A 26,900-nucleotide genomic window follows, 5' to 3' on the forward strand; every position below is an offset into this window, starting at 1 on the left:
TTAATTCCTCCAAACAAACGAGACTCCACAAAGGGGACAATCTAATTCAAACCCCCCTAGCGGCGGCTCCAGCGGCTGGGTGCAGCAGCACACGCTGAAGAAGACGCTGCGTTTGGATCAGGGGGTTGGTTTTCCTGCTGGTAGGAAACCTGCCGCCAGACATCCAGTGCGTCTCCGGCGGTGCAGCGTTGCTTTCCCGCAGCATCAGCGACCGCAGCGCAGCCACCAGCCTCACCTGCTCCTCATCTGCGCTTCTCTCCGCCTCTGTCCAGACACAAACACTGCAGCAGCACACAGGGAACGGACGGACAAGGACGATCCGCTGTGAGTAAACTGATTTTTACGCATTTCAGGCTGATTGGGGAGGTGAGGAAGAGGATTTGGGTGAAGGTATTGTTTTTCAGTTTGTCCCCAGTATTATTTGCCCGAGGTATGTTTACATCCTATTGCAAACAAATTGTGCCTTTTTTGAGTGTTTGCTCCCCCGAAATAAGTCATTTTAGCTGCTCCCTAATTTGATAACATGAGTGGAAGTCAACAGTTTAAATCTCATCCACATCTTAATTTCATGTTCCACTAGAATCTCCATCAAAAAGCCACCGGGGTAAACCCATCCTTCTCTAACATCTCCTCTGTGCAGGAGCATCCTTCAGGGAAATAAGGGAATATATAAAGTCGGGGAAATATGGTGAAACTGGGGAGTAATCTTCAAGACAAAGGGGCCAAACCTGTGAGCGTGGAGGACGGCTTTCAGAATGTGCCCCTCATCACTCCTCTGGATGTCGGCAGCCTCCAGAGCCAAGCGCCTGACAAGGTGAGAGACCACAGCAGACCCACATGTGTTTATGTGTGCAACTGAGTTTTCTCGCTTGTTTGTGCATTTGTTGTTCTTGACAGACTGATGTTGTTCACCTGCGCCATCCTCAAATGCTTTTGTGCTTAATAACCCCCCCCCACACACACACACTCAATCCCTTCCATTCACTCACACATTCATTCATCTCAGCTGTCTGCCCTTTGTTGTTTCAGCTGAGATTAGGAGACAGATTTGTTGCCAGACAGACTGTCATTTATCATCATCTCGGCATCCCATAGTAAGTGCACTGCCGCTCGTTAATCCAGTTACCATGGAGGCAGTGCAACGTGGATCATGTTGGCGTTTCTACGGGGCTGGAACAGAGAGCGCCACTGATTGCACATTATGACAATTAATGGAATTAGACAATAGACGAGCTCATCGACTCCCCTTGCTCATGTGAAAGCTTGATTATGCACCAGCTCTCTGTCTCGAGACAACAGTGACAGTGTGATGGTTTCATTTCATATGAATCTGAATTTTTAATCTGGCTCCAAATGAAAAATGATCAAATTCATCAGAAGATGTTTTCTCCAGTTTGTTCGTTCTCATCTTTCATGCAACAACCTGAATGAGCTTCAGGCTGAAGTCTAACAGGACAATTAGTTGATTTAAACAGGAAATGCTGCAGAACCTGTAGCTCCATCCTAACGACCCTTCACGTTCATGTAGGAGCACAATTTGAGAGATTTACTTGAGATTTGGTATTTGTCACATATCAAATGTGACAACTGCAACTTCCTGGAAAACACAGCTGGAAGTGATGACATCATCCAACACAAGGAGTCATAAACAGCTGTGCAGAGATGAAGGTTTCTGCGTTTTAGATCATTGTGCACTTAAATTAATAGTTTGGAGGAGGAGGAGATAAATGTGTAACCACAGGCAGCAGCCAATTAGCTTAGCATAGCTTAGCATAAAGACTGAGGAAACCGCTAGCCTCCGTATTAAATGGTAAAAATACAGTATCCCTATAGCAGTAGGTTTAAAGCTCACTAGTTAATACATTCAGTCAGTACGGCTAATTATTCCCCTCAGATCCAGTCTGTGCACTACGCTAAACTAATTGGCTGCAGTTAGATATTTACAGTGTGAACTAGAGTGGTGCCATACTGTATCATCATATTATATATATTGAATATGTGTCATATCTTAGCAATTTGTTGATATAAAGACATAATGCCAATCTAAACTGCTCACAAATAGAAAAAAAGCATATTTATAGCTATTTCATTGATTTACTATAGCATTTTATGATGAACAGGCTTTTCTTGGATCACTGTTTGCAGCAATCACAAGATTATAATGCGACTTTTTGACTTTTTCAGGTTAAAAATGTGAATTACATATGATTTGATCATGAAAATGATCAATATATAGTTTTTAACAAATCTAGTCAGTCAAACAACTTCTCCCCTGAACTAAGTTTGTAGAAACGCTGGAAAACAAGAAATGCATCACAGTGAAGAAGTAAAATTAAATCCACGAACTTTAGAGTGGAAAAGATTTTTCTATCATTGTGTCAACCAAGGACTTGAGTTGCTGGCCTTTAAAAAGCAGGACAATTTAGACCACTTTATAAGAGCAGGGGCCACACTCATCATATGATGGATGCTTGCTGTAATTTAGAAAAACAGTTATTTCTTTTTTTCGGTCAAAGGCTTCTCAGAAATACCAGAAATAGATGTCCACTTGAACTTTTGCAGACTAAATCACACAGAACACTTACTGTGCATTGTGCTGATGGTTGCACACACTCTATTTCATATACCTGTTTACTGGGGAGATCTGTCAGTCACCGAACATACAGTTTGCATTCATTTTGGACGACTGTGCATACAAGCAGACATGGGAGCATATGTGTGTGTGTGTGACAAGTCATTTCTGTCAGCAGCCACCAGTTCACGACATGGCATTCACAGAGCTGTCAGTCATCTTACACTGATTAAATCACTCCCACTAGACTCCAGAACATTGCTGCATCCTGTAGTCAGTGCTGCCACACACACACACACAGGGTCAGTGATTGCTCCGGCTTTTACTGATAACCTGAACAGGTAGATTGACAAGGAAAATAAGCTGGATGGAGGGTGAGCTACGGCGATACACCACTGAGTTATTGTTGTTGACGTTTGAAAGAAAAAAGAGGTCAGAGAGGAGGACTTGATGTTTTGTCGACTATGAGTGAATTTTTACATGCCTCAGGAGATTCAGGCACAAATCTTGCTGTTGCTTGTTGCTTTTGGATACACTCCCTGACAGCTGATGAAGATTTTGCTGCTCGGTTTCTCGCTGGACTGAGAAATAGTTAGTTCAGCTGCTGCATAAGCTGGTTTAAGTTGTCCATACTTAGAGGAGCATTCAGAAAACGTTTTCTTTGTAAATCATTATGGAAATGCATATGGGTCAGTTTGTTCTCACGTGGGACAGCGTGGGAGTCGTAAAAGGTCAATTCGCTGCTATATCTTTGAATTTGTCTCCAGCTGTAAATGTGGCAGTTTGTCTTCCTGGCAAGTGATGCATGAACGCAAGAGACGCCAGGAGAATAATGAACTCTGTAATTAAACATTTGAGCATATGCGATGTTGATTATGGCTTACACAGTTTGATATACTAGGCATTATGTTTTTCTACATACTTTGCACGTGCAAGTCCTTTGTTGTTTCATAACAACAGCAGTGAATTTAACTGAACTGAACTGATATGATGTGATATAATATGAGACTGGACTAACGTGCTGTTTCACTTCAAGTCAAGTCAATCTACAGGTGCAGTTCATTTACAAATATAAAAACATTAGTAATGTACAGATTGGAATATTGGAAATAGCATTTTCAGACATTCTTTTACAGAATCAATTACAAATAGTAAAAATATAGTCTCAATAAAGGGCGGCGCTCACAGAAATGAACAGCTGTTGGAGCAAAAGCCAGACTTAACTCTGAAAAATTATAACAAGGGACAACAACATTGTTGTAGGATTCCTCACCTAAAAAATATTAATATATTTGTGATGAAAATCTATAATCTCACTCCGTTAAAGGTTGTTTTTTTGCTGCATGCCCCGCCCAGAAAGCGTTAAATGTTAATCAGCTTTTATCTGGCTTTCAGAATCGGATCCGAGACCAGTTTTGTTCTCTCTCTGTCATTTTAAGCTTGAAGGGAGGTTTATTGGGTCATGTGACCTGACTGGTACAGCTGTTTTCACCCTGATTCTGCCTGATGTGTGTGTGTGTGACGTTCATACACATGCAGACACACACACACACACACACACTAACACACTAACAATGCTGCTGTGGTCTACAGAGGCTTTAGAGAGGTATTAGATTTGATTCCATCTGGGCAGGGACGCCTCGCAGCCACCGCTGGGTCACCAATATCTTGATTGGATTGCTGAGAGTTTGAAGAAAAAAACAACAACAACAACAACAGCTAGAGGAGGGTGGAGATGCACAGAAACAAAGAGACAGAACCCCAAAGACAGATGGATCTTTTCTCTTTGGTTGTTTCTTGTAGAACAAAGCCGAGATACAAAGACCTGCTTCAGAGGCAATGACAGATTTACAGTAATTCTCTTATCCTGTCCAGCATCCCTCCTTACAGCTTCATCCTATCAGTCTGTTTCTTTGTGCAGTAGCTTTTAAGTCATTTCATTTGGCTGCGTGTTCTTATAGCCATAAATTAGGAGGCTGCAGTCAGCACGATGGCCGAATTATTTCTGAGACGGTATGAGACCTCATAACCAGATTAATCATCACCACAGCAAGTTTAAATCACCACAGATTACACATAAACTGTGCTTTTACCTAACTGACTGTGCACAGAGTAGTTTCTGAAGATAAGAGTTCAGTAATAGAATAATAACAGTAGCATGATAAGGAGCCGGTTTGGTTCCATTTGTGTAAACAGAGATTGATTTACACCTCTGATGCAGGAGAAATGCAAATAGCAGCTGAGACCCATCAATTTCCACCCTAAGAGTCTAACAGCAGGTTTCCAGAGTAAACCCACAGTGTATTTATAACATCCTCTACCTAATTTCTGAACTAATAATCAACATATTTAATCACCTTATTAAATGTGTTTAATTAATTAAAACCAAATGAGTTCCACGCGACTTCCTCTGTGGATTTTTTTTTGTGTTCTTACTCACAGTAAAGCTGTGGGTTAAATAAGAAAAGCTGTTGTTTTTTTCAAAGTAAACTCAAATGTAGGGGAATATTTAGCAGCTAAAGACTGAGATGGTTGGTGGAGACCAAACATGGAGGTAAAAGAGTGAATCGTACACTCTGTCACATAAGATAGCCAGGATGCTAATGTTGCTCAGTGACTTCTGGCTGTAAGTACACAACTATAGCAGGTTTAAGAAACAGTGTTATAATGTGTAAAATGACCAGTAACTGTACAATATAATTGGAGAAACAGATAATTACATCCTCACCATTTGTATTATTTTTAACATAAAAGGTCAGCTTTACTAGCATTGCTTATTTTTAATTCTCTTCACACTCTTGAGCTCCGTCTCTTCAGGGGATGTCTCATCTCTAATGTTTTTATGCCTAATTCAAACCAACTAAATATCTAAACACTAAGAGATGAGTTGATAAAACATTAATCGTGTTTCATTATTTCATCATTTCATCCTGTTAGAAGTCATGTTACATCAGTACAGCTGCCACAGATATGGATCTCTTTTGCTTTTTGTACACTGTTCACTGTTTTATTCACAAGGAAATACTAGAATCAAACATGTCAAGAGAAATGTCTGCAGCTGCATTCCACACTGTAACTCCAAAGACCAAATCTCCCAGAGGATGAAAAATGAAACGGCAATCATAGTGATAACAGGTCTGAGGAATGGTGTAGTGGGGAAGACGGAGAGAAAGGAAAGCTGACAGTTTTTCCACAGGGAGGAAAAAATAGTGTGCAGACAAAGAGATAGTGGCTGGTTGAGTATCTTTTATATAATGTACTTCTGTGTGAGAAAGAGTGCCGTTCATTCTCTCCTCATTCACTCCTTCATTCTCTCCTTCATTCACTCGTCATTCACATGTCGAAATGAAAACTTGATCTATGATTTAAAAACATCTAAAGTGCAGTTTTTAAATCATAGATCAAGTCCTGCTGACTTCGAGAACCACCACGTTTATTGCAGAGCTAAAAGTGACTCTGTGTCACTCATGGGTGCTTTTAAAGGTCAGCGAATCAAAACATTTGCATAAAATATACATGACTAATTGAATATCTGTAAATAGATCCTCACAGGAGATTCCAGTAGAGATTGTGTCTGTATGTGTTGGAATCATTTTGCTGCTGTCGATGTACACCTGCCTGTCAGTCTAGATGACATTAAAAGGTCACAACAGGGGAGAAGTTGCAGCACTAACTGCATGAAGCTCTGCTGTAGTTACACAAATATCACACAAGCTATTCCTCTTTATGTTCTATGTAATAATGTAATGTAATAATATTTACTAAATAATTACAACACAATATAGTGGAATAAAAAAGGATTGTGGGGAATAAGGGAGTAAAAATAGGACATTTTAGAACTGCAAAACACTTGGTACTGTACTGAAAAACAAAACTAATGATGTCAATACAATACAATGTTATTATGGTATAAAGTATTTCACACTGCAACATGCTGCCAAACCTGCACAGTTATTTAATGATCAATATTAATGTTTATGTGCGTAGCCACAGTGGTTGTGCTGCTCATGGCAGATTCTGTATTAGGTAAATCTGTTCCAGCAGAAAATCTGTCATCTGTCAAAAAAAAAAAAAAAAACTGTATATAGTTGTTATAGAGGACATTTAATAAATATTTCAGCTTTAAGGCAGAAATAAAGAAAAAAAAGAAAAAAAAACTATATTTGGTTGATCTTTTAAGGATAATGAATGAACTACATGTAATGGTAATACATCTAATGTAGATCTTAACGTAAAACCACAAATTCATACCTCAACACAATACCAAGCTATATTAACAATCCTAAAATCATTCTACAACCTTTGCAAAACAAACAAAAAATACTCAACACGACGCGTAAATAGATTCTCCCAAGAAATCACAAATGAAAAATGAGGCGAGACACCACAGTGGAATAATAAGTGTTCAAGTTCTAATTATATTTATACTCATCCTGTCAGGGCTGTTCGTGGCGTCGTATCTTTTTTTTTTACTACACACACTTTGTTAAACAAGATTGTATTGTTCATAAATTGATGGTTTTCAAAAGAGTATTTGGGCCTCTATAATCAGAGAAGATGGCACTTTGTTCAGTAAATTTCTGAGCTGCTGATGGCTGAAGGGCTGTGTAAATGAGGCAATGTTGATTGATGGCCACTTCATTAGGTAATATGAAATAAAGGAGTGCGAGGTAGAGGATGGGAAAAGGTAATGAAGCAACATGAAGCGCCGGTGTGTTTGAACCTAGAGGCCTTGGACACGTCAGTGTGAAATGAGTCAGAGAATGAGAAAGTTGAGGCAAAATTGACACATTAGTTACGACTTTGACAAGCCCGACGTCTCATGTTGCTGCACTGAAGGCCACAAGGCTCTGGCGTCTCGGGGGTCCAATCTAATGCGCTGTATTCAGCACACCTACTGCGGCCTTCAACTCTAAGATAAGAGCTTTTAGGAGCCAACATGCAGCTTTGTTATTCAGATAGTGGAGCCAGTTTGTGTGCACAGCAGTTTCTGGCTTTGTCTCAAAGTGACAGAGAGCCGCTCTGAAGCAGCGCAATTAGCCACAAGGACACAGAGACATTGTTCTCATTCGCTCCATCGTCCTCTCCTCTGCCTCGTCATTTGTCCACCTTTCTCTATATCTGCCCGGGCCGAATACACGGGGAATGCATTAAAAAGCAGGGACTCTTTCTCCTCTTGTTAAGAGCAGTGTTGAGATAAAACCTGGTAAAATCAGTTGTTTTCTCCATTTAAGTAGGAAGCAGAGATGGAGCTAAAGTGGACACGACACTTTAATGAAGGTGTGGAGGGCAATGCGTAGGTAATATCCTGCAAATAGTTTGCAGACAAAATTTAGTTTATGGGAATACTTCACCATCATAATGCATAAGTTACTACAAAGTAATAATGTACCTAATTTAATCAACATTAATAAGTAATGTGTATACATGTATGCATTACGTTTGACAAATAACTGCTGAACACTGATGATTAAAGCCACTACACTATATTGTTATAGGATTATTATTCTATATAATCTACTTTATTGTTTGGATTATTATATTTTTTATGTGTAATTTTAATAAAAATTCAACTGTTACCAAAAGAAGGAGCTATTTCTGATTATTAGTATAAAGTAGCATCAGATAGTAAGTCATTTGTTGAGTTCTGTGTTTTTGAACCAGTTTGTTGTTTCTCTGTGTCCCTCTTTCTCCTTCTAGACGGATTATTTATTGATGACTGTTAGACAGTACTGGGGCAGGCCTGTAATACCTTGGCTCTTTTTTCTATCTGTTGGCATAAAACTCAGTGTTCCCCCTCAGACTGGGGGTCTTGGATTGTGTGCATCGGACCTCGTTAATATACAGTGGAGTGGACTGCTGCAGGATAGTTCCTGGTCGTGTTCAGGGTTTGGTGTAATATTTATGTCCTAAAGCCGCAGGTTATATGCAACAATCAGAGACATCATTTTATTCAGATGAAAAGCAGTTATGCTCCGCTGTATTTATTTTACATTTAAATAATGCACAGTGAAATAACTTGAAATGTAAAAATGTCACACACCTCAGTAGGCGTACAGAGAAAAGTTACAACGTGATAAAAGCTCTTTGTTTTCAGGATGTTCTGAGAAACAGGGATGTCAAGTAGCAGAGGCTGCGATTTAGATTTAGAAAAGTGAGTTCAACACCTGGATCTCATAGATTTGACTGTTTTTCACACTTGCTGATAAAGGTGGTGTGAAGGTGGCTGAAAGATTATTTTTATGTAACATTATGCAGATTCTCAGTCTTTTTTTGCACATTTTTGTCCATAAGAAAGTGAAAGTATTCGGAAAGCGTGAAATAGTGTAAAAATGTTTTCTTAGTGAATGCACATTAATTGGTTTAATGTTTTATCTGTAACATTCCCAATTGAAAGAATTTTAAACATGTCATCTGACTAACTAACTTCCTGCTGCAGAGTATTTAACATTTCCTTTCTCCTCCAGGTGGTGGTGAAAACTCGCACAGAGTACCAAACAGAGAAGAAGAGGCTGAAGGTTCCCAAGGTAGAGGAGTTCACCATCAGTTTTACGGATGGGGTTTCTGAGAGACTTAAGGTAAGAATGTTGTCATCATGGCTTCAGTTTAGAGCAGGATATTTATACATCGAAAATTTCCATTTTAACTTTTACACCAAGAAATATACTCAGCTTATAAAATACATCAGTGTTCACAAGATGAACCCAACTAAAGCAAATATTATTTGTATTTATAGTACTTTATCAGTCACAGGGACTATTGTGCTGCAGGATGAGTGCTCTTGCTTTGGAGCTTTTTACACTGCTGTACTTTCACTGAAGTAGAGGAGCGGCGTCGCTCTTCCACCGCTGCCCTTCAGGTGACTCCAGCTGTGTGCGTGAATCACCGAGTTACCGCTCCAAAAACATCTACATCACCGAGGCGCTGTCTGCTCCGTTCTTCTGTCGTTAGGGGAGACCAAAGAGAACTCATGTTGTCATGGCAGCAAAGAAAACCTCGCTCCATGGCAACCCTGACAGAGTGCGCGCAAGAAAGAGGAGAGAAAGTGTGCAAACGTCTAAGAGTGTGTGTAAATGAGAGGTGAAACCCTGGCCTGAAAGGACGTAGCAGAAGTGGAGGAGAAGAGAATTAGACATCAGACACCAAGAGAGGCTGTGAAATTGTCAGGATTTGAGAGTCGGTTCACATGCACACATATACACTATTCACACACAGCTACACTGCCAAGGTTAAGTAGAAAGCGGCATCACCTGGGCCTCGACTGCACTCCAAAGTGATGTGATGAGCTCGGTGTCTTGGAAATGGCAGCACTGGGTCTACAGGCATGTCAGGAATCATTTGTGTAGAGAAAATATGTGTTTTGTCCATGAAGTCGACTGAGACCAGCTGAGCCCTGAGGTGCTGTGCGTAGTTCAAATTGTCACACATCACATGAAGAAAGAAAAATGCATATTTGTAGGGACTGATTGTGCCCTCTTCAGCTCACAGCGGTTGAATACAATATGATAGGAAGTGGCATCTGTGAAGAGCAACTAAGATGGAGGAGCAGTGAAATGTTTAGAGCTAACAGCCTCACAGAGCTGATTCAACATTCACACCCTCTTGACTAACCGGCTCTAACTCTCCTTTCACGTTTGTTACACAGCTATTGGTGGCACTTGAACTTCTGAGAGGCCATAAACCTCCATCTGAACTTACTGTTCAGCTGGGATAGGAAAAACCTGACAGGTGTTTAGGGACTTGAGGATGTGTGAGACAAAGGGAAACAAATGAATACACAGAAATGTACAGATTGCCAATCAGCAATACTGAGTTACAGTGCTGCTCATCATAGTTGCTCTAAATGATGCAGCAGACTTTATCGTTTCTGGCTTGCCACACCACATCAGCTTTGGTAAGGCAGACATGCATTTCACAGTCTGTGTGATTTTGTGCGATGTTGGTTGATTTGGGGTTCTCAACTTAACTGCTTGCTTTGCTTGACTGACACAGCTGATTCTGCAGGCACACAGGCATGTCCACACACACACACACACACACACACACACACACACACACACACACACACACACACACACACTACAGAGCACAGCGTGCTGTGCAGTGCAGAGCAAACATTTCTGGATGAAAAGCTTGCACATCTCTTCTCTCTTCAAAGCTTTGCAGATTGTGTTGATGGATGAAGAGCTCAGGGTGTAAAATGCTCTCTAATCTGCCCTCCCTTACCGCCGTGCTCCTTCTTAACACTCTCCATCTTTTTCTTCACTTCACTCTCCTTCCCTGACGCTTCTTTATTTCTTCGCCCTGCGTGTTTCTGCTTATGCCATTGCTTTTTCCTTTTTGATTCAAACAGCTTTATTTTGAATAGCAATGCAGTTTCGTTTATAGATGACATGTCACATTTCAGGCCCACAGTGACTTACAGACACGGCCATGGCAGTGTTCTTGTTGACAAAGAAAGCTGATAAGCAGGTGGGGAAAAACAGACTGGGTTATGTTGGTGTTACCTAATAAATGTGATAAATATACAAATATAAAATACAGTTATGATTTGGTGGATGTAGGGCAGATGTATTCGAGAGCTCCTTCCTACCAGATCTCTCCTCCATCACTCTGTATTTTCCAAATATTCCTCCCGTTAGACTAGATTCATGTGTCATCACTTCCTGTGTCCCTGTCCCCTCCCTCTCTTTCTACTCTCACTGCCTTCATTTCAACTCCTCCTACCTCTGTCTGTCTCTCTCTCTCTTTCTGATTACTTCCAGCAGACCTGAACTACAGTGCATTTCCTGTAGTTGTTTAGTTTCATGAATGAACAGAGGAGGGGATGTTTCATCCCTCATTAACAAGCTCACATAAAGCCAGACTTCAGGCTCCTGAATGTCACTGGATGTTGAACCCGGAGAGCTCTCAGTGTAATGGAGGAGGATGGAGAGGAGGAAGACATAGATGAAGAGTGAGAGAGGCCAGAAAGACAGATAGCTAGAAACAGTGACTGACTGAAAATAAGTAGACACTAGAGAGGAATTATATTCTTTTATATTTAACCAGGCAGAAAATGTCTAAATTTAACCAAGTTGTGTTATTTACAACTGTAATTACGACTACTAAATTGTGTTTTTAGTGCAACCTTGAGCACACGTGGGTTGCAAGATCAAAATTCATTCAGCAGCTGACGTTGCTTCTTTCAACAAACATACATATGTAAAAGTATATTCATGCTGTCATGGAAAGATAATATTTGATCAAAACGTTCATGTTAAGTGGAAAAAAAACAAAGAAAAACAGAAAGAGTTCTGCATTGAATTATTGGCTCATGATCTTTGGCCCAAAAGATCCGTTCTCTTTGTCTTCACGCTCGACTGCAGCTTTTCTAATGAAAAGAAAATGCAATAAAGAGCGTCTCTGAAAATGAAGACTTGGATCAGAGGAAGGCATCAGTCTGGCTCAGTAGAACAAGGATTCAGAATGCAGGTGTAGAGATTGATGAAGGGGAGATTTAATTTTGTTGTCCTGCTTGGTTTCTGGCTCGCTCATTATCCAGAAAACATGGTGTACTTGGCTGGCTCTCGCCCGCCCAAACACACACACTTCAAACCTACTAGCACACACCCACTCCTACAGGACTGACACTCTCACACTCCCGAGTGAATGCCAACACAAACCTCATCGTGCACGTACACACACACACACACACACACACAGGCTGCATGACGGCGCAGAGACTGCCAGGCTGAATACGCTTGGTGCCAGGAGAAGTTAGCAGGCCTGTGCAGGTAGCGGTGGGAGAGGCAGGCATCGTCCAAAACAATTATCCCATTATTACCTCCACTTCGCCTTCAGATAAAAGCTTTGCTGCAGTCTGCCGCCTCCACAGAAGGCCTTCGGTGTTTGTCAGGTTGGAGGTAATTACTGCTGTAGTTCGAAACCTTGCACAGCCTCCTGTTCCACATATTGTTCTTCCTTGTTTTGTACGGATGACTAATAGTACGCTGATTGCAGGGAGCATTTATAGCCGTCGACTGCTCTCAGTTAAACACCCACACTGATGCACGCACACACACAAAATTAAGGGAACAGTGGAGGGAACAATTGATTTACTTTCAGCTGTAGTATTATACTTTGCACTTTGTGTGAAGGAGGGAGAGAAGAAAGCAAATGCTTTTTGCTGGTGTGTGAGCAGCAACATTTAAACTCCTCTGCTGCACTTGGAGTGCAGCATTTGTCAGAAAGACGAAGATGTCTGTATAGGACTTTGGAAATGCACCCATAGTATATCAGACTCAGATTCTTACCTTCATACTCTCTACCCAGCTTGTTCACCTTCTCGTAATCTCTCCATACACCGCCTTCCCCCATCATCATCTGTCCAGCTCACACTTTTGTTTGCTATTTTGCCTCCCTTCACCCTTTCTCCTCTTCTCCCTCCCTCTCCATCGTGTCATCACAAGCCAACAATCAGTGGCAGCTTGCTCACACTCCTTTATGAAACTCACTGTGGGAAGCATTTTACAACACTTCTTAGACAAACACACTTACAGTTCCTGCCAATGCCAACTGCTATTGGCAGATATTCACAGACATTGATCAAAACTGGCTTCAGATAAAATAAAGTAGCCAGATGTGATCCCTAGATCCTAGAGCTCCGGCTGAAAGCTGGTCATACATGCTCATGATTGAACACAGTGCTGGTTAGGTCAGTCTGCCTCGAAAGCCTCAAAGACATCTCAAGTTAGAGATAAGGGTCCAGTGTGTCAGCTGACATATGAGATGCACAGACGGACGCTAAGACAGAGGAGAGGACCAGAAGCAGACAGACAGATAACAGAGGCAGATACTGCTGCTGTTTGAGTGATATTTGGGATGATTTGAAAGTCCCGATAGCTTCTGTTCTGCTCTGTGTCGTGCTTTAGATCTTGTATCAAGCAGCATCTCAAAGAACATCAGACTTAAATCACTGTCTGCCTGGTAATATCAGCAGCAGCGAATACATATACATAAATCATATGACTTACACATTCAGTATACGAGAAACATATAAATGAAACTCTAACTGCACGTCCTGTTTAATCTCAAAGGTCAAAGCAAAGAGAAAATCCAATTTACGTTTTCAGAAAAAGAATCCATTAAAGATTGACCATCCTGACAAGGACGCGGAGGAGGCTGCAGCCAAACACTGTTCAACTCAGATGTGAGTGGTTTTCAAGACTCCAAAAAACGATTGGATGAAGAGCTCAGGTCCATGGAGTGTCAGCTTTCACCATTTTGTTTTTCCAAGTACATGCTACATATACATATACAGCACTATCTCATGTCTGTGAACACACTTATCATTATGTCTTTTGTTGTAATAACTAGCAGGACATTTTCAGCATACTCCTATAAAATGTGGTGGGAAATTAGGTCATCGTCTGAGGAAAAAGTAATTAGTGTGTGGTGCTGATCCAACAGTTTTTAGGGGATTTCTTACTATTGCAGGATTGGTTATTTTTTAAATATTAAATTAGTGTCTCATGCACTACTGTAGCTACCGGAGTGAAAAATTAGGCACATGTATCCTATTGATGCAGATCTGGATCCAGTTCTAAACGTGTATTGTAGTTTAGAACTATATAGGATCATTAGAAATGAGTGTTCAGTTAGATGTAATATATGAACTGAAACCCTATGTGTTAAACTCAAGGCAGAGAAGAAAACTGAATAATAACTCAGGAGGTATAATCACTGATTTATGCAGTAAGGAAGTGGAAAGTGAGCAGTCATGTTGTCCCTGTCCTTAGCCAGAGTCCTTCACTCTGCTGCTGTTGTTCTGACAAGCTGAGCCAAGGGAGGGAGCGGAAGACAGACTGTGGATGAGTAGTCTGACCCTCCACTTCTCACTTTAACATCTGTGCTCTCAATCAGTCCACCTCTGTCCACTATGTACTGTACAGTGTATTACGCCTGCTGTGTTTACAGTCCTGACAGCATTTATTATTAGCATCAGTAATTCTCTTTGTGTTGTGTTATTCATCTTCCTTCGGCTCCACGTGTATAATTTAAAGCTCTGATAAGTTGGAAATGCTGATAAACATCACACTCTGAACAATATTTTTACTGTTGGCTGACATATTTGACACTTCTCGCTCTCAGCTGGCTGTGAAATTGTAAAATACGGTGCAGCGACTGTGATCATGGCAGCGAAGAGCTTCTTCTCATCTGTTTTACCCATAAAGCTCTTCTCTTCAAGACAAATCCCCCAGCTCACTGAATCATATCCTTCACCAAAACCTCTCAATCTACTATTTAAGTACAAAAACCCTTTTAATCTTACATTTTATTTCTCATATTTCCTCTCCGAACACTTTTTCCTCTCATGTGATCTGTTGTAACAACAGGACTGAAGCTATTTTTTTTACTTTTTGCCAATTTTGCCAACGTTTTCTACAGTATCAAGATACAAAATCACTCTTTTATGTCACTGCAGATGATGACACACACTGTAGTGCTGGAAAAAAAGAGACTTGAATTTCAGCTCTATCCATCATTATTTCTGCAGCCAGAGAAGCCACATAATTGGTTAAATGGAAAGTCCCTAAATGCAGCAGAGAGGTTTTCAAGTAATAGTAGCAGACCTACATGGTTTCTAGTGAGTCAGCATCATGACACATCCTATACCACGAGGACAAAGATATAATCATAGTCCTGATCTCAATCTAATAGACTATTTGTGCCTGGACTTTAATGAGACTGTTCATTCATGTGTCCATTTAGCCGACGTGTACAGGTAATAAAAAACCTATCCACATTGACTCAAGGTTACCAAATGCTCATCTGCTAAACTGTATTTCTTTTTAATCACTAGATCACTTTGTAGAGAATTCATTTACCTTAAACATTAAATGTGTTTTCTTTGTTGATCAGGGGCCAAAAAAGCAAAAATAATTAAATGTTGTCATAAATAAACATAAATGTGCCTGAGTTAGCCACAAAGCTAATTTCAATCTGCTGTCCCTGGACAGATCACAAAATGTCACACCATAAATCTATATTTAAGATTAAAAAACGTAATTAAATATTATGTTGGAGTGGGTGAGTACTTTTATTAGCACAGTACACACACACACACACACACACACACACACACACACACACACACACACACACACACACACTGAGATTCCTACATGATGAACATGCAGGAACATAAAGAACACCCAGGGGACTCTGAGCTGGGGAGACATTAGAGTAATGAGGCTTGTATTGTGATGTAAACAACTGTTCAGAGGTGTGTTAAGTGTGTGTGTGTGTGTGTGTGTGTGTGTGTGTGTGTGTGTGTGTGTGTGTGTGTGTGTGTGTGTGTGTGTGTTAGGAGGTGGTTCCTATCATCAACAATATCTCCTCTCCTGAAACATCTTCATCTAGCAGAGTACGAGCTGATTAGCAAATCTAAACCAGATGTTTAGCGTCTCCTCTGAGACTTATTACTGATGCATAATTAGTGTGTGTTTGTGTGTGTTTGTGTGTGTGCTCCTGTGCTCGTATGACCGAGGATGCATCATTATTGATTAGTGTTATTTCCTGAGTGCACATCTACGTTTGGAGTTATATTTTAGGAACAAATATCATGATACCTTCAGGACTATTGGATTGTCCAGGCTGACAACAGGACATGTGATGTTTAACCACTGTCCCGGTTTATGTCTTTGTCTCTTTTACGCTTTTTGTCACTTAATCATTTCTGGCATTTTAAACCCACTTGCTATTTGATTTAGAGTCTATACCCTCGGAGCACGTTCTCCTCCGAGCGCCGTCTCTAACCAATACAACTGTGCTCTAACGAAACCTTTGAAGTTTTGTCTCCATAGAGACCCTGCTTAATTGGGAAACATTAGCATAATTAGCATCTATCCCCTGCTGCACATCTCTGTCTCATTCAGCACCGAGCATGTGGATTCTGTATGCTTATGAGAGAAAGACCTGTGAGGTTCTGTAATGACATCTGTATACACACACACAGAAAATAGCTTCAGCATCCCAGTGCAGTCCGACACTCTCACTTTACATTTAGCCTCATGTAGTCACTAAAAAGAAAACTAAAACACATGATACAAAGGCAGGTTAGAATCCTAACTTTCCTATGAATGCGCTGATCTCTTAAAAAGTAGGTCAAGTCACCATGGACACTCAGCGCATGTTATCTTTCAGTGTGCTGGACGTCTTTCAAGATACCACTGGAAACTTTAGATTTTTGTGACTCAATTTTACTAATATCACTGTGATCCTGCGGTTTAAGATGATTCAAATCAGTAAAATTGGAAATGATGACTGTAATCTGCATAAATCAAGGCTTTCACATGCAGCACTTGCTGTTATGTTCCCATTAGCGTCTGTACTGTATCATGCAGCACTCTCACTTTATTCCCACCCGTCAGTTCAGTGGTCAAACGTGTTCTGGTAAAAAAGAAAATTCAGCAACTTTCACTGCGCTGTTGTTGAGGAGAGCGCAAAGGACGATCAAGTACAAACTGTCTGTAACTGGGTCGCCCCTGGATGTGCACAATCAGAGCGGGGGCAGGATGTTAAATTCTATTTGTCCATACCAGAAATAATTTTCTGTGTTTGTACTGACACAGTTTATATGTGGCGAAGAATCTTTAACATCTAAATCCTTGAGTTTAGTGATCAAAGGCTGCTGTGGGACACACTGTAGTGCGGCTTTACTGACTGCGTTGTTTTCTTTACTGGGTGACCTTTATATGAAATGTTGGAACTAATAAAATCTACTCACAAACAAAGAAAAACATCTTGGGCGCTGCATATGTTTCCACTACGCTCATGTTCAATTCATTGTTTTTTGGAAGAGATTTAACTGTGAATGTAGTTTGTTGACCTAACCACTTCCTGCTAAGCTCCGAGGGAGATATACTCCTGTGTGCAGACCTCAGTTTACCTGAGATCACAGCAGAGTCTAGTTTTCTCAGGTTGACGTTTTAACTGATTGTTTCCGTCTAAGACGTGTGCACATCTCAGCAGAGGGGTGTTTGTACTTTGTTGCCACGCTACAGTAGCCGCGCCTCCAATGGATAGCCAGTCCTCGAGAGTCCAAATCCCTGGACATACTCTCCTTGACATCCATCTGCCCCGTCTCAGAAACTCTGCTCTGAGCTGGCTGCATCCTCAAATGATCTGTTTTGAGACTTGTGTTTGTTCAGCTGACTATAAACAAAGAACTCTGCACTGAGATGCTTTGGGAGGAAAGACAGTTCACACGCTAATAATTGCTTCTTCTCAAATGCAGCATGGCCATGCTGAAGTATCAGTGTAGGACGATGGGATTTATTGTACTTGTGCTGTGGTGTGCTGCTAGTAACCACTGCTGTTTTGTCCTGAACTGCTTCAGACCAAATTTTCAAACATCACCTAGCAGCCTTGAAGCATTAATGTCGTATTCCATTTATTTTTTGTCATAATTTGACTAATCCTCTTATCTACACCTGCACATTTATATTCCATGTGACAAAGTAGGCAGAGGTTTGGTGCTTTGCTTGAGGACACAAAGGGCTCAAATCTGTGACCTTTCAGTCAAGAACTCTAGTTACCAATAATTCGCTTTGCCATCAGGCGTCCTGTGATCGACTTCATTAATTTCAACACCACAAAAATGCCTCAGCAGGATGGATGAGAGAATATTCCATTTAAATTATTAAACGTGATGAATTGTGACGGTTTACCATCTCCAGTGTTGATCCAGAGGGAATTTATATTAACTTCATTTTTAGGTTATGTTAAGTTTATATAACAGTTATGTTCATTAATTATCTATTAAAGTCTATAAAATGTAGGAAAATGGTGATGTGCCCAGAGCAAAAGCAAAAAAAGTCCTAAACCCTCAAATTCAGCCAGTTTTTTCCAGTGTTTTTAACAATAATAATTATTTTCTCCAAGTTTATTGCTACGTTGCTTAAAATAACTCTTTTGTGGACAGTCACTATCCATTCAGGTGATCAGATGAGGTCCAATAGTCTGAGAGGACCCTAAACCTACAGCCCTGAGCCGGAGCCTCTGTATGAAGTGATGCAAAAATTATCCCTAAGAGACAAAAGATAGAACATGATGGCCTCATTTGTGGTTGTTTTGTGAGATGGAGGGATGTTTTGTATTTTTTTTAAACCTGTTGGTGCTCGGGGACCCAATTTCTCCCAATCTGTCCATGTCCACAGTTGGAGTACCAGCGTGTCATGTTATGGGTTATTTATTCATCTCTTCCTGTAGGTGTTGAATCTGGCAAACATATCTGACCTTGAAGCTTTTGAAATGTATTTTCTGGTATTTTTTAATCTCCACTACAGCTTATCCTGTCACAAAGTTCGTTAATTTCATTAATCAACAAGTTTCCCTAAAGCCCTTTAAGATGATCACAGCAAAGACTCATTTGATATTAATACCTCTTTTGGGGCATGCAGCTTGGTATATTTTTCATCTGCAGCTCACAGTGTCACTGTGGAGTAAAAACCAAAGAGCAGAAAAGAACTGGAGGATTTTGTTTCTTTTGTGCTGCTATTAAATGAGGACTATGAAGATGAATGAAAAATACTTAGTCTGCCTTTATTGGTGTGGATTGATCCGTTAACTGATATCCCATTGTGTTTGTTGCCCGCCTGCCTGCTTCTCTGTCTCTGACACCTGCTACTGAGAGAGGGACCGAGATGCTCCATCTGCCCCTGGATCTCTATCGTTCGCTCTCTGTCCGACTGCTACTTGCTGCTTTATTGTCTCTGTCATCACCTCCTTTATTTCTCACTTTGCTCCCTCTGTCACCTGTTTTTATCAGTGTCATTTTTTTTTTCTCGCATCGCTCTGCTGTCACACACCCACCTCCTCCTCTCGCTCTTTATCGAACACACTTGCATATTCCCCTCTTTAGCTCGAGTGAATGCGAGGTCGTGTGTGCTCCTCCATATGGCCTGTCAAGTTCCAGCAGTGAGCGTGTGGGTGGTGTGTTGCATTGTAACATAGCACATGCATGAACAAATCATGCAGCCTGCAGCCTTAAATAAGATTAAAGGCAAATGTATTTCATGGAAAATATCTTGAATTATGAATCAATTACAGTGTGTCCTACAATCCAGAGTCAGTAGAAAATAAGCAGGTGGTGTTTCTATTATGAAAAATGTGGGTAAACACAAACAATAGGTAGATGCTTAATCTTCAGATTGATGTGGGGGAAGCTGGGGAGCAGAGGACCGATCCTGCTGCATCTTTTATAATCTAGTTTGTTTGCCTTACTCCACAGCACACAGCTGTTTGCAACTGCAGCTGAGTGTGGTTTCACTGATGCATCAAAACAGCTGTCTACACTTTAATTTGAAGATGAGGATGTGATCACCGGGCCTTCACTTCAGCTTCTGCTAATCGGTCCTTAAATAATGTCCAGAAGGTTATGATGTATTTTTCACTATGTAGACATTAGATGATTAGAAAGTACATTGTCTTATTTATTCTCTCCAGCTCTTGGATTTTTTCTTGTGCAGTGTACCATAGATACTGCTATTAGATGAGACCTTTTATTGGGTGTACTTTACATATTTGCATTTACAATTTACACAAAACGTATTTTGTGCTGATAAAATGCATTTTCAGCATCAGTGAAACCTTAAATCCAATCAGAATGTTTTTTATCCATGTGAATAAAGACATTGGCTTTCTATGCACCCCGGATGGGTTCAGTGGATTAAAGCCCAGTGGGCACGGTCACCTGCCACGCAGCCAATCCAATCTTTACTGATGGAGCCAATCGTTGTTAAGGACACGTTGTTCTTTATCCAAATTATAGCAGCATGCTGCCTGTCTAACTGCATGCAAGCAAAACAAACACCTGTCTGTTATCTGTGTCGCACAGCAAACAGGATGATGGTTGTGTTGGTGGTGATAGCGGTGGTGGTGGCGCATACTGGAGCGCTAATGACAAAACAACCACATCCACTGTATTTCACAGAAAATAGGAGAAGCTGCTGGGAGAGATCAGAACCCTGTTCCGACCTTCAGAGCTTTATTCTTTTCTACTCGATTCAGTTTAGTTCTTTTATGTTCTTATGCTCAATGTGACCACACCTTTGGCAGAGATTCAGTTGATATAGTTGCATCAGGCCAGCAGATACTGGCAGATAAAAGTAGGAATCCAGCCTTCATCCACGAGCTGTAGCATTGCCTCGACGACCTCCTAAGGTTTACTGCAGAGTTCAGCCAGATTATGAATAATGGAGAAAGGTCAGGATTGATTTTTAATGGATTTATACACGACATGGCTGCAGTTGCATCAACAGGGATTTCAGAGCAATCATTTATATTACAGAGGTCAGAGTATGTGCTTGAACTGTTGCTCTGACTGCTACTGCTGCTGCTTTGAATCTACAATTAACGTGTCATTGACAGTCAACATAGGCTCTACTGTCCGTGCCTGGGTTAATCCTACTAATCTGTGTCATGTGCAATATTGTGACCTAATTGTAAGCATCACTAAAGAGAGATCAGATAATGTACAGGAAGCAGACAATACGCTGAATCTGAAAGTGACAAATAATTCAAATGCACATGTGGTGACAGTTTAACACTTTTTTAAGTTAATTATGCAAAATGCAAATCTTTTCAGTTATTAATAGCTTCAGCACTTGTTTCAGTGTCTGAGCAAAGTTGAGTCCCTACATGCATAAAACACTCATTGCGCTCCATGATATGAGATGCTTCACAGTAATCCCTCTTCTTAATAAGCTGCTTCATGTACATCACTATTCATATGGGGGGTCAGGGTGGGTCCTAATCAGTCATTCAGAGCCTGTTGCCCCTTTGAAAGATAGGTTGTGTGACTATAAATGTGTCCTTTTAATGTAATTTATTAAGAGTATCAGCTGCAACCAAAGTTGAAACCCAGTAAACAGTAACTTAGCTTGCGTGTCCCTGTCCACCCCCATAACACTGATGGAGACTAATGATCACACCCATGTGTAATTGCTCTGACATCTCGCTGTGACAGATCACGTAGAGAGCAGTAAATCAGGAAAGACTTTAATGCCGGCCCCTGTCTAGAAATGGAAACAGAAAATTAGAGCTATTCAGCCTTTCTGGAGGCTTCTATTTTCAACTCGCTCACGGGGTAAATCTCACTTTTTAGCAGCACTTATTTTTCTTTTGGAACAAGCACATTCACACATGCAGGAGTATGCATTCCCCACACAAACCTACAGTGGGATTTATGAGTTCTCATTTTTAAACAGCTATCCTTTGCACTTGATTTGCATAATTCAAATTAAAAGCTCACGCCAAAGCAGCCAATCGCTGTGTGAAGTAGAAAGTAGGAGGAAATACATCCTTTTATATGTTAATCAGCTTCACTACGACATTGTCTACCCTGACAAGGAAAGGCGCATTTAAAACCTCAAACTAAACAGAGGCATTAGCATGCAGAAAGAAATGTGTTATTTCCGACATTTCTGAATAGCTCTGCTTCCAGCTGCTATCAAACATTTTTGGGTTTTGATTCTTTACAAATGCTTGTCTAAACAAATGATGGCATTTCACAGCTGCTTGTTGTAAAAACTGTCCGGAACATTTTAGTTCATTCCAGATTTGACCAGAGCAGCTATTGAAAGGCTTCATTTACAAAGAGCTGTTTGCAGTATCACAAAATGTAATTCATAAATCAGCCTGTCTGTAACTAGGGGCACATTTTTCTTTTTGCTGCTTCTGACAGTAAACTGCTGGAAGCATTCAGGAAGTAGATGGAGCCCTAATTGATTGCTCTTACTGACTTGAGTTCACAGGATTGGTGGCAGGAAGGATGCTAATTGATTCATGAGGCTGCTTAAAAAAGATACCCAACAACTGAAATCAGTGAAAAATAAACTCAGTAACTGTATTTATTAATTGTATTATACAACATATTTGTTTTTACTTACAGAGATTCATTCATTTTTTATAATTGTTATAATATTTTAAGTTCACGTCACATAACTAAAATTCACCAACAAGAGCTCATATCCACTTTTTTGCCCCACTTTTGCAGGACGCAGGTAATTTAATGAGTAGGCGACCTGTGGAGGGTTTATATGCAAATTAATTTGGACCATTATTTATTTCAGAATTGCAAGACTCCTTTTGACATAATAAGTGCACATAATAATGGCTGAATGCCACTTTGCTGCTTCAGTTTTAGGAGCTTGATACTGTGCATGCTGGCTCACTGTCCCTTACTTAAACTATCTGTAATGTTATTAGCAACATGATAAAGTGCTGTAAAAGGTCAGTACAGTATATGAACCATGTAAGCACGGACCCTGCATCACGTAGCAGCACAGTTAAATTCCTCCCATATGCTTCTGTTTTATATCACTGACTCCTGTCATATTTATCTGAGCTAAGCACAAGCAGCACAATGAACATGGAAACAAGGTGATTTTTAACAGTGACACAACCTAAGCTATTCATCACATAACAGCAACCTTGAGGAACCATTGACCTCCGTCAACAGCATCTTAACATTTATTATGACTACACACACACTACTGCATGTATGTCATCTGTCCCAACCCTCTCCCACATATATAAACCACATCCTCACTCTTTGTCACTGTGGGACACACACTGACCGGCGTTCGTCCTCTCTTTAGGTGACGATTCTGATCATCCTTGCCCTGGCCTTCCTCGCCTGCATCGTGTTCCTGGTGGTTTATAAAGCCTTCACCTACGACCATGCCTGCCCAGATGGATTCATTTATAAGGTGAGACCCATAAATCAGCCTGCATTTCATTTTAAAGCATTACAACACAACTACCCACAGCCAGGTGTTTAAGAGGGCAGGTGGAAATCAATGGAAGTTTAACACCTTTGCTTAAGATGAGAAATTGTTGGTGCTTAATCGTAAACAATTAAGTAATTGATCAACCAATTATTTGATTCACCACTGGAGCCACCATGTTTCCTTATGCATGGCGCTAAATCTCTCTCTGCCCTTCACTGTCTCCCTCTCTATAATTTCCTCCCATCTAAATAAGGAATCAAAGGTGAGAGCACCACTGTGTCTCCTGTGGGAGAAGAAAAAATAAAAAAACGTCCTACTTTTACAAATTTATGAGGTCATGTTACAGCAAGGAGCTAACAAGCCTTATCAGACGGACAATCATCAATCAATGATATCAGTGATTTTCTGTGCTTTTGTTCCTTCACACTGAAGCCAAAGAAAGAGACTTCACTGAGGCTGATCTCAAACCATCAGTGTGAGTTGACTATTAGATGAAAATGAGACAAATTAGACTAACGGCCTATTTTACAATAATTACCACATTATGAACTCGAACTCCAGATCCATATGGCTTACTCTACAAAAGAAAATGTCTCACACAGCCACATTCATCCAAAAACTATTGGATGAGTTGTTCGCATATTTAGTGAAGGTTGACGTTTTGAAGTATGCGGCTGCAGAAACCGTCATCCATCCTTACTTTTCAGTATTTATACATTTTCATTGTACTGCACTTACAAGGCTCAGGGTACTTTGTGAGGGGTCACCTTGAAAGTCTCAGTCTGTGGACAAATCTGGTCTTTTAGGTGGAATAAATCTAGATTCAGGCCTGCAACCTCTGCAGGGGCTCTGACTGCAGTCTACGAAGATATTGTTAGCAGTGTCACATGCACATAACACATACATCACGACTACACACAAGGTTACAAGTCTATACACTCATTCAGCAGAAATATCTTAACAGTACGTCAGTGAATTATTATATTATATATCTTATATTTCTATATTTGGGGAATACTTTATAGGACATACCTTTTGTTATCTTAAATGATGTATATGTACAATTTAGTGTTAATAATAATTTCTGCCCCCTTAGCACCAATTGAGCCTTATTTATATGCTTTCATAATTCTTTATGCCTTATTTGATAGTTTGACGGTGGAGAGAAAGGCAGGAAACGGGGAGAAAGAGAGGGTGTAACATGCAGCAAAGGTCTCTAGCAGGACTCAAACTGTTGCAGTTATGTAGTATGTGCAATAACCATTAGGCTACGAGTGCACTACCTATGTATTGCTTTTTACAAATCTCATTACTTAACATATTGCTACTCATAAATAATGACATGGCACCTGAAGGACACTGTAGACTTTCTTACACGTGGAAAAAGAGGGATGGGGGTGGGCGAGTAATCTGATGGTTGCAATCTAAATCCTCACCACTAGATGCCACGAAATCTTACACACTACATCCATAGTTAACCCTTTTTAGACCACATGGAAAATAGTTACAATGGAAATGTTCTGAAAATTTGTGTGTGTGTGCATTTAGATAATTTTCTGAAATCATTTGATGTTACAAAAACATACTGTCGTACCTCTACTTTAATAAACATGTAGCATCTTTTTTTAAAAGCATGAATTAATTAGAAAATGTTCTGAATGCAACTCTCTCTCTCTCTCTCTCTTCTCCAGCACAAGCGGTGTATCCCAGCCTCTCTGGAGGCTTACTACGCTGCCCAGGATGCCAATGCCAGGGGCCGTTTCTACACAGTGATCAGCCACTACAGCATGGCCAAGCAGACCACCTCGCACTCTGTCTCCCCCTGGCTTCCAGGAGGAGTAGGGGGGCAGCAGCACGATTCAAAACCCCCGAGTGGCGAGGGCCACTGAGTTAGCTGGATGGTTAAAGGATGTTGTAAACACATAGAGACACATGCAGGCACGAAGAATAGATAGAGACACACACATATACACATGCGTGCACACACACAAATGTAGGAGGATATTTAGAAATTTAGACAAAACCGATACAGAGCATCAACTCAGCAGCTACATATATAATGCCAGTATAGAGTGAAAACATGCATGCAGACATAAAGACACAAGCACATGCTAGACCATATTCTGAGTTACCTTGTCTGCCAACGTATGTGCTCCCACTGTTGTTAAGGAGCATTTCCCATTGATCTTTTGCTCTTTTTGGGATTATTATCATCGTCTGCTCATACACACACACACACACACACACACACACACACAGTCTGCTCGCTTATTACCATGTTTACTCCCTTCCTTTAATTAATTATTTATTGACTGTCATGATATATTTATTTTTTACTGTAATGTATGCATATTTTCTATGTGATAATCTGTACAAAAAGCATGAGTAAATGCTGAATATCACACATTTTGTGAGATTCGCTGGTCATACTTTCTTTCCCCCAGCCGTGTTTACTGTAGTTATATGTAAATTCATTCACTGCCCCTTTTCCTTCTTCCCATTTTGTCCAAACTGTGTAACCTCAGGCACGTTTGTCCAACACTTCATATTCCATCCTAAAATAGGTCTGTATGGTCTCGTATTGCTGTAACACATTTTAAAATACAACATTTTTGCTGTGAGGGAGGTTTAATTCCAGCGTTCATTTTCACAACATGTCCCGAGTCGACTGAATGAATTTTTCCATCATGACTGTTTGATAGCTCAAATACAGTGACATTGTCAATGTGCTGTGTTATCCATTTTAAATCCTGAGTTCCCCCAGTGACCCAAGCTGTACATACTGTGCATTCAGGCTAGTTTTTGTGCATATACATTGTAGTAGCTATTTCTTTCTTCCTTTTTCTATTTTCTTTACAGACCTACAGTTTCTTTATGCGATTCACTTACATATTGCTTCTGCTGCCAGTCTTGTAGTTTCATTAAATGCAAATTTGCAGATGGGGAAAGAGATACCGTGCATATCACCGTCTTTTGCCAAAACTTATTTTCTGCTGTGTTTCGTTTATCGGTGGGCTTCGACTGCAGCCGGTTTTTGTTCCTGTACTGTTTTTTTTTTTTTTATTTAAATGTTGGATCTGTTGTCAAGAGTGCTTTTATGAGATATTGTGACGTTGTTAGTTGATATGTAGCGATACCTGGTGTAATTTATCAGTGTGCATCTTTGTCCCTCTTCTCTTGGTTTGAATTCAAAATAAAACAAGCTGTGACCTGTGCTGAGTGTGTCCATCAGTCCCACTTAACGCTGGGTCTCTTTAGCAGTCACACAGTGCCTAATGCAGCCCCAAAGCAGTGAAAATGTGATGGCTTTTCATACAGCACGCTATGATATTCAGATGTTCATACTCCCACTCAGATTATATCATATTTGTATTCTGCTGTTCATGTGTGGAACCTTACAAAGCTGTGGAGGGCAGACTTGTGGGCAGTAATGATGAGCACCAGTGACTGACAGCAAAAAGTACCAGAAAAATACCTGTATCTGTAATGGCTACTGGATAATTTATCCTGTGAGAATGGAAGACAAGGCCTCTGTTCTTCTAAGCAGGTTC

General features: G+C 40.5%; 1 protein-coding gene across 2 annotated transcripts; it reads left to right on the plus strand.

Moving 5' to 3' along the window:
• On the plus strand, window positions 1-26,558 carry nsg2 (neuronal vesicle trafficking associated 2). Of its 2 annotated transcripts, none has more exons than XM_026370391.1 (5): window positions 1-324; window positions 581-814; window positions 9,040-9,150; window positions 23,218-23,328; window positions 25,041-26,558. In XM_026370391.1, exons 2-5 carry the CDS (start codon window positions 686-688, stop codon window positions 25,236-25,238), a joined length of 549 nt encoding a protein of 182 aa, XP_026226176.1. In that variant the 5' UTR covers window positions 1-324; window positions 581-685; the 3' UTR covers window positions 25,239-26,558. The 2 variants fall into 2 exon arrangements, with proteins under 2 accessions (XP_026226176.1, XP_026226175.1); XM_026370390.1 differs by having other exon boundaries at window positions 641-814.
• The last annotated feature ends 342 nt before the right edge of the window (window positions 26,559-26,900 follow it).

Source organism: Anabas testudineus, chromosome 14 (genome assembly GCF_900324465.2).
Source record: "Anabas testudineus chromosome 14, fAnaTes1.2, whole genome shotgun sequence".
NCBI classification, from domain to species: domain Eukaryota; kingdom Metazoa; phylum Chordata; class Actinopteri; order Anabantiformes; family Anabantidae; genus Anabas; species Anabas testudineus.